Genomic DNA, 9957 nt, shown 5'->3' on the forward strand with positions numbered 1-9957 from the left:
ATTTAAGTTCTGGGATACATGTGCAGGACGTGCAGGTTTGTTACATAGGTATACACATGCCATGGTGGTTTGCTGCACCCATCAAACCGTAATCTACATTAGGTATTTCTCCTAATGCTATTCCTCCCCTAGCCCCCCACCCCCCAATAGGTCCCAGTGTATGATGTTCCCCTTCCTGTGTCCATGTGTTCTCATTGTTCAACTCCCACTTATGAGTGAGAACCTGCGTTGTTTGGTTTTCCTGTTCCTGTGTTAGTTTGCTGAGAATGATGGTCTCCAGCTTCATCCATGTCACTGCAAAGGACATGAACTCATCCTTTTTAATGGCTGCATCGTATTCCATGGTGTATATGTGCCACATTTTCTTTATCAGTCTCATTCTTATTGATACAATAAGGACTATTGGAAACACATTTCTGCTTTTAATTAGCTTTCTCTATAATTAGGCAATTAAAGCTCTAGAGCTCTCTGTTGGTACAGAGATCACTTTTGAACCATTTAAAACAACTCACTTGCTTTGCCTTTTACTATCTTTGGTATCCTTTTGCTTTGGATTAGCACAATAAACAAGCACAAAAGATATCTGCAGTGTTGATAGTTGAAAAGAAAATCAAATTTCACTGTTAAGATAATTTGGTTAAAAGGGTTTCTCTTATTGCTACATAGCTATTTTAATGCTTTATTCCTTTTACAGCTCCCTCTGTATTTCCCAACAATTATTAAAAGTATATGATTTGAGCATCCAACTAGTTAACTGATATCACAACTTTATTTTTGAAGAGCAAAATGACAAAACAGTAGACATCTTACATTTTTCATCATGGAACCAGACACAAAGTTAATGACTGGGTGAGGGCTCTGTCTGACCTTACCTGGCTTATTGGTTCACAAGTATCAAAATCAGTATTTTATTTACTGTTGTTCCTTTCAGTATTGAATGAGTAAAATACCAATGGTAGTTTTCTTTTAGGTTAAAGTAATAATATAAGTTTTACTTTTGACAGAGTGAAAACAATGCAAGAGACTTCTGTGAGATGATTAACACTTTATTTTATAGTTTTTTTATTGCAGTATACTATTCAGGGTATTCTACAATCTTATTGAACACAGCATGGAAACATCAAATTGATATTATTTGATATGTATCATCTTTTCTTCTTGATATAAGAAAATACTATTTTTTCTGAAATAGGTATCTGTATTTTAAAGGGATAATGGTTGATTATGAGTAAATAATTGTTTAATTAAATACTGAACCATTATTTCTCACAGACATTAATATCTTCTCTTGGAAACAAATGCAATATGTCAAATAAAATATCTAATACCTCTTTCCCATAGTCAAATCATGTTTAATACTTCTTTATACTGGTGAAATATAATACATTCTGACCAAAATCTTGTTGTTTGTCTATAGGTAGGTATATATGGATATATAACTTGAAAGTTTCTAAAGTACAAGAATTCATTTTTGTATACAATCATTTATTATAGGTAAGAGAACTAATTAGATTTAGGACCACAATACGTACAAGCTTTAGAAAGACTTTCTACTAGCCTTAATGTCCAGCTCACAAAACAATATTGCACTGTTAAAATGTTTTCAAAAGTTTATGGTTTAAAAGCGCATTCACTTTGATTAGAATTTTCTGTATTATTTAATGTAATGTTTTAAATTTAGTAGAAATAGCCAAAATATGAGGGACTAGGCACTGCTATTGAGACTACTTTTCCTTTACCATTTCTTCTCAGTTTTCTTTAGTGTAGCAGTTCTTAATGTGTCATTCCCTGACCAGCAGCATCAGCATCATCTTGGAAGTTATTAGAAATGCAGATATTCTGGCCCCACATCTGACCTGCTAAATTAGAAACTCTAGAGGTGGGACCCAGAAATCTGTGTATTTACACACAGATAAAATGATTGCTCTAAAATAGTGGTTGTCAAATTTTAACATGCATTAGGCATGTTAAAATTTGACAACCACTATTTTAGAGCAATCATTTTATCATTTCTTCAGTGTATATGTATGTGTGTGTGTATGCATGTATGTATGTATATATATAATTTGCAGGACTTGGCTGTGGGACATCATTATATTTTTTGTATATAATATCTATTAACTTTATTTTTGCTTGTATTATCTTGCAGTTTTTCTGATTGGTTTATGACTTTATTCAGTGATAATACGAAAATTCCTATCTTCACTGAAGGATCTGAATAATCATTTTAACTCAACTATATTGCATTCTTGAAAGTAATCCTTTCAATGTAAGTATGACATCTTTTCTCATTCTCTTTGAAAATATAGTTCTAAGATTAATATAGACAGGTAAAGAGTGGCTAACTTCCTATTTTTCCCATGGTCAGAGGGAACATAGGGTTGTAATAGGGAGAACAATTACATTTTATTTGTTATACAAATATCCATTCACAGTCTTTTGTGATATCTTGGCAAATTGCTTGCTTTGCTTTGCATTCCCAGATGAATTTAACCAGTTGAATAATGGAAACCACAATGTATTGATTTGGGCATTTACTATAGTCAGATACATTACAGGCATACTAATAGGTTAGGCTAGATGGGAAAAATGTTAGCTTAAAGGATAAGTAAATTGGGAGAAGACAGGGAGCCAAAAGAAGTTTTAAATATTCTGCAATGTGAACTGCTGATCTCCACATTTTGAAAACGATAATTAGAAATTTCATGTTTTGTGCTTCTGTTGAGGTTTATGTGGAAAGTTATTGAAGAGTTTCTACCTTGAATTTGGAATTTTAACTCATGAAAATGTAGCTTTATAATTCATACTCAGTAAACACACTTTCAGTAACTAAGAGTTGGATTGTATTCAAGACAGTATTATAAGCAATGTGGGTGGCTTTGTTGCAGTTTTTCCACCTTTACCATGACATTCATCCAAAGTTTCTATTTAGCCATACTTTTGATTTAGAAAATTCAAATTAAGTTTCCCAACAAGTTTTCTAATGTGCTGTTTTTGATACATGGGTGATTGACTCTACTATATGTGATTAAATATGGAGCCATAATCTATACATTAAGATAAGTCCTATTACTTTAATGCCATATTTGAAATTTGTACTAATAACACATTGATATTGTACATTATGTGAAAATGAACAGTAGCTGTGCCAAACGGAGCATAACATTATTGTCAAATCTTGATTATTCATGTTAATAGAGGTCAGCCTTGTTGGAGGCATGTATAGATTCCAGATCAGTACAAATCACTTATATTTACTCCATTGTGACATGTATTTTATTATATTTTGTGCTTATATATGTCTATATGTATATGTATGTTTGAGTGTATATGTATCACAAATTTTTATCATAATTATACTTTTTTCTAGGGCTAATTTAAAAAATTTATAATTTTCATTTTCTTATATAACAGTAAAGGTAGTTAGTGATATGGTAACTCAGAATTTGTCAGTTAGTAATGATATGTCAATAAAATAGACTTGATTTTAAAAACAAGCTTTCATATTTATGGCTAGAGAAAAGTTAAAAAAAACTAACTGATTATTAAAGCCTTGATTTAGACAGTTGAAAAATGTGTTGCTCATGCAAGGACACCATTTCTCCACATCCTAGCAAGTTGTCTTCACTGTTTCTGTAATTATTAAGAAATGCTAGGCCTTAACTATTTTATATGTGTGCTTTTAAAGCTTGTAGATAATTGAAAAGACTAGAACGTTTGGAAATCACTAGCATAGATAACTAAGTGGCTATTGGAAAGTTGCACACTGATGGACAGTTTTTCTACACCACTTTCCTGGTGTAAAGTGAGGTTGAATTTTGGGCCACTTTCTTATCTTTGCAAGATCTTACTGTGATTCTGTTTGGGAAACAAAATCCTATCTTCTCCCTTCTCTGGTATCTAGGAACAGATCCAAGATGTTAAGTAGGGCTTCGTATTTCTTGGTTTGAAGGATATCTTTTGATCAAGGAATTCTGCATTTTGGCAATGATTTATTTTAGTTATGTCTCTGAATGGTTTTATTTGTATATAAAGGTCCTGTCAACTTTTGTTTGGGAAAGAATTTGGTAATTTCAGTAATGTCAATATAGCAACATAAATGTTTTCCTTTATTTTCAGATCATAGATGATTTACATGAAGACTGTAGGCCTAGGATTAGAACATTGAATTTTTTTAAATTTTTACTGATATTGACAATGGAAATTTGCCATTAAGGAAAGGAAAATGTATATTTGCAAAACAAATTTGCACATGAAGAAGGAGTTTTAGAACTTTTGCTGTATGATCAATTAAAATCTTATAGTTTATATGTGATATTTTAAAAATGTGTATTAGGTAAATTGTTTTTCTTCCTAAAACCTTTACATGAAGCCATCCAGTATTATGAACTATTTTTTTCTAGATTGAGAATTTGAGTATAACAAACTGTTAGCTTGTAATAATTCAGTGATAATTTCAGGAGAAGGAATTAGAAAATAAGATTACCAGTTCTCATTGCATGTTGTATCACTTCATGTAGCATCTTGCTCTTTCCAGTGTCCTAAAGATGCTATATAAATCATTTCATTGGATAGATAAGTTATCAAATTCTGAAAGCCTGATATGTAGTCAGTTTGATCCATCCGTCTTTAAGGATTGATTTGGATATTCACGTGGCTGATAAAACTGTATAGACAGTCATTAAAGTAGCTTAAAACAAGCATCCTATTTCATGGGTCATTTCATCATATAATAAAAATAAATATTCAGTCTGTAGTTCGTATTTCTAAGGATTTCATACAGAGAAACAGAATAGGTTTAATTTTTCCTTCTCACTAACACAGATATGCTGTTGCTTAATTGGCCTTTTGCAAAATGCATGTACTATCAAACTAGTCCATGTAGATGTCAAATAAGATGATTCCGTTTGCTGTAGTTCTACTAGGGAAGTACATAATACTAAATTTCAAATATTTATATTCTGTTTTGATAGCTCCTTAGATAGGTGAAATATGAATACTTTCTACACAAATCTGTCTTAAGCTTCATATTGTTTTTTATTTCTGGAAGTCAGGAACAAATGCCTAACCCCAAAACTATATCCGTGCTGAATGTTACTTACTTTCCTAGATTTATTTGTTTAGACAGCTTATTAATGTACTTGAAGATCCATGTAATCACTGTGATTGTACATAATTACATGATTATATCTACTTGCATTTATAGTGTTACTATACATTATAAAATGTTAACTTCCTAAAATTCCCTAAACTATAAAATTATCTGAGCATATTATATTGCAAATCTACAGTGAACATTTTTTAAAGCTTAGGAATCTTATGGGTTTATATATTCTTATTCTCATTTCAGGTACAAATTTAGTAATCTCATCTGTTTTTCATTTTAAATTGACATTCCTTCAACTAACATTTTTTAAAGGGCTACTGGGCACATAGAAGAGGTGTTAAATTTGGTACTTTCCTTATTAAGGAATTAAAGGAGCTCATACTCTAACAGAAGACTTCAGTAATATTCTTTAAAGTAAGAGTAGTTATATGTATGAAACTGAAAAGTATATGAGAGAGTGATCTGATGCTTATGGGATTGAAGATTATGTATATTGTTTGTAAACACTATGCTATTGAGTCCATTGGTTCTAACACAGAGACATGTTATCTGATCTCACTTTAAAATCATGATAATTAATCTCAATGATACATCATGGTTATCCCATGAACAAAATTTATATCTCCAAAGAAATACCATCATCATAGGATTTACATGAAGAAAGATTGAAAAAGGCCACCATTTTGTATCAACAGTCACTCCAGCAAATTCCTGAGAAATCTGTTTGCATTCATCAATGTATCTAACATCTTTGACATAATAATTGTGGCTTTTATTTCACTTTTATATTTAAATATGATTAAATATATTGGTAGTTTCCTTCCTAGTATTATCATGATTTATGTTGAGGGTAAGTCTATTTTTAACTTTTTTATATGCTTTAGCATTGATTTTAAGGTACTAACATATTTCTTCCCAATATTTTGCTTGCTGTCTAGTGATCTACTGACTTCACAATGTCTGAAATCAGATTCACCAATCTCACTTGGGATCAAGTTATAACACTGGATCAAGTGTTAGATGAAGTAATTCCAATTCATGGAAAGGGGAATTTCCCCACAATGGAGGTAAAACCAAAAGACATCATTCATGTTGTGAAAGATCAACTCATAGGGCAAGGAATTATTGTTAAAGATGCCAGATTGAATGGTTCCATAGCAAGTTACATACTTGCAAGCCATAATGGAATCAGCTATAAGGATCTGGACATTATTTTTGGTGTTGAGCTTCCAAGTAACGAAGAATTTCAGGTTGTTAAGGATGCAGTTCTAGGTTGTCTACTTGACTTTTTACCAAAAGGTGTAAAGAAGGAAAAGATCTCCCCAGATATCATGAAAGAGGCTTACGTACAGAAATTCGTCAAGGTTTGCAATGGGCATGATTGTTGGAGTCTTATCTCCCTTTCAAATAACACTGGAAAGAATTTAGAACTAAAATTTGTGAGTTCACTCAGACGGCAGTTTGAATTTAGTGTAGATTCCTTTCAAATTGTTTTGGATCCCATGTTAGACTTCTACAGTGACAAAAATGCCAAGCTAACCAAAGAGTCCTATCCTGTTGTGGTAGCTGAAAGCATGTATGGAGACTTCCAGGAAGCAATGACGCATTTGCAACACAAGCTCATATCTACCAGGAAACCTGAAGAGATTAGAGGTGGCGGCCTTCTGAAGTACTGCAACTTGCTGGTTCATGGCTTCAAACCAGCCTGTATGTCAGAAATCAAAAACCTAGAACGTTACATGTGCTCTAGATTCTTTATTGATTTTCCTCATATAGAAGAACAACAAAAGAAAATTGAATCATACCTCCACAACCATTTCATAGGTGAAGGAATGACCAAGTATGACTACCTTATGACCTTGCGTGGAGTTGTGAATGAAAGCACCGTTTGTCTCATGAGTCATGAAAGAAGACAGATTCTCCACCTGATCACCATGATGGCTTTGAAAGTACTTGGAGAACTGAATATTCTACCTAATACAGAAAAGGTAACTTGCTTTTATCAGCCTGCTCCGTACTTTGTGGCTGAGGCAGGGTACCCTACTTATGTAACATCTGAGCCACCCCCCATTATCTTCCAGCCATACTACCCACTGCACTTTCATGGGTCAAATGGTATGGGTTAAAAAATACACATGCAACAATAGAAACTTTGCTTTAATTAAACACCACTTAAAAGCAAGTTTCCAAATATAAAATTCAAGATCTATTCTTATTTTTGTAAAGTTACCAATTATTTTCAATTACAGTTGATGGAATAGCAGTTACCAATAATTTTTTATCAATTAAGCCATCATATTAAATACAATATCTATAAACCAACCACTTTAAATGTTTTTCAAATGTTGACTAGCTATAATAACTTTCAAATGTTGTATTCCTCTTGAAATGATTTTCAAATCTTTTGACTACTTGTGACTTTCAAATTTACTGTGACAAGCATATCAGAGATGCCTGCATCTTTGACTAAAATATAAAAGGACAGATTCGTGTTTTAAAATTACGATGTACAGTGACGTACCAAATTTTTTATATTCAGTCAGTTCCTTTGTTACATTTAGTTATTTTTTCTATTGAATAATATCATCAATACATTTTCAGTACTTAACAGAAATGCCTAATTTCAAAAGCAACAGATTCAGAAGACATTAAAACCCTGGACTTTTCAAGCAATTTTTGACAATTAAATTGGGTCGGATACAAAAATCCTTCTATAGTTTAAAGGAATGCTGGAAAAAAATGGTTCTGGAAAGCCCTGGACATTAGTAATTTGTCATCTACATAATAAAACATTTAGTTAATTTGTGGATTTGAATAACAATACCATGCAGCTGTGCAACTACTACTGAGATCAGATACCGGGTTTTTTGCCCCTCAAAATAAGTTAAAACAAATGAAAATGACCAGCTCTGAATGTGAAAGCTTTCTATCATCATTTACTACTACAAAGAGACTGTAAATGGCAAACAGGAAAAAACAGGCAGAGGTTTATAGCCATAGCATTTACCATTTTGTGGCCTATTTGAAAAACATCTTTTATGTTGAGAAACATTCCATTTCAGTAAGTTAATATATTTTCATTGTAACTAAATGAAACAGGTTTTTCATTTTGCCTTTACCAAAGATCATTTTCTAACATGCCACTCAAGTGCCTCCTTGTGTGAATTTTTGCATAACACTATAATTTATTCAACAACTGTGTATATTTACAATATATCTAAATATATACTTACTACATCAAGTATGCTGCTAGAAAAATCTACCAGTGGGATTAAAAATGTATTTTCTTCCCATAATGAAAATAATCCATGACCAATATTATCTGAAGTGTCAGAAGGGGAGCTGTCTTGAATTAATATGGATCAGGCCATTGGAAAACTTCAATATTTCCACTTGGTTATGATTTTTTCTGAGTTTCCATTTCAGTTTTTATTGACCATCACATGTGTTTTTATCACAACGTGACCTGACAGTTGTATCCTGATAATTTGCCAGTTATAGACTGTGCTTAACCTGTCTCCACTGTACTACAATATTGGACAGAAGTACACCAAATATGGCATTTTCAAATAACCAATATTTTTGAGATGTGTTATACCACAGCACGAGTGGCCATCAGTATATTTTTAAAGAATTATATATCACAGAACCCTGAAGCTTTAAAACACTATGGACTTACCACTTTCTTGACAAATAAATAATTTATAAATACAATAAAATATTTAGAAATGAAAGGACTATTATTGTGATGTCATGGGTATGGGTTCAATATTTTCCAGAGTAGCATTTGATACTGAGTAGCAGAATTCTGAAGCTATTTGGAAATATCTCATACCCCATGTGCTCCCATAACTTTCTTTGATCCCATTGAGAATTTAAACTCCTTCTTTCCTAAAAAGCGAAATATTTATGGTATTCTCCTGAAGCTTTAAGTCCTGATGGAAGAATGGCCTGAAAGCTAGATACATTCTCCTAACATTTTAAGCATGTATTTCCCTTGTGAAAGGAAAGCTCTCAGAACTGCTATCTATGACTTTCTCAAGAGAACGAATTTAAACTTCTTGAATGGGGATGGTATCACTGAAGAAAAAGCTGTAGCTTTATTTTTCATGGCTTTCTTTCTATAGATACCATTACCAAGCTAGTACTTTGCTCCCAACTAACCAGAAAAATACCAGTTTTCAATAGTGTATGAATATCTCTCCAGAATTAGGCTAGTTCCCTTGAGAAGGAGTATTATTTCATTCTCCTCATTAGGGTAGTAAATGGAAAAGTTTTTCTATAAATTAATGAATGCTAGCTGCTTTGCCAAAAGGAGTTAATAGAACTTAGTTTTCAAAAACCCTACTCTAAAGCATGTGATATCCCATTACCAGAGAGAAACAGTATTATCTTTGCCTGTTTAATATGTAGTCATTTTATTTTGTACAAATGCAATACTGAGTCTTGGTTTAGGACGTTTTTCTTTTTCAGGAACCTAACTAAAACCAAAAAAGAAAGCAATTTTTAATATAATTCTAACATTCATATCTGTGAGACAAATTTTGTCAGCTGCAGGTACATATTTTTTAAACCAGAATATTCTTGTATTTCAAAAATATCCACACATTATCAAAGCTCTACAAGTAGGGTATTTATAACTTTTAAAATTTTATATATTCTTCTAATAGTGACTCATGCCCAGTTTAGTTGAACAAAATTGAAAGAGAAGGATTAACTAGTTGATTTAATTTAGAGAAAACCCAGCTAAATTCAAGACAAAAATATCAGAGCTAGAACTGTCAACTTCCCCTCAAAACTGGGAAAGCCTTCTGTGCCCAAATTCCATCTTCTTACATCAGCAAAGATCT

The 9957-nt window shown here is 32.2% G+C and overlaps 1 protein-coding gene across 1 annotated transcript; it reads left to right on the top strand.

Moving 5' to 3' along the window:
• The first annotated feature begins 6045 nt into the window (after positions 1–6045).
• Positions 6046–9545, top strand: TENT5D (terminal nucleotidyltransferase 5D). Its single transcript, XM_005594019.5, has one exon. It carries the CDS (start codon positions 6064–6066, stop codon positions 7231–7233), a length of 1170 nt encoding a protein of 389 aa, XP_005594076.1. The 5' UTR covers positions 6046–6063; the 3' UTR covers positions 7234–9545.
• Positions 9546–9957: the final 412 nt, after the last annotated feature.

This window comes from Macaca fascicularis, chromosome X (genome assembly GCF_037993035.2).
Source record: "Macaca fascicularis isolate 582-1 chromosome X, T2T-MFA8v1.1".
NCBI lineage: Eukaryota > Metazoa > Chordata > Mammalia > Primates > Cercopithecidae > Macaca > Macaca fascicularis.

What these genes read in the sequence shown, in the direction of transcription:
- TENT5D (XM_005594019.5), top strand. Translation starts at nt 6,064, where the DNA reads ATGTCTGAAATCAGATTCACCAATCTCACTTGGGATCAAGTTATAACA.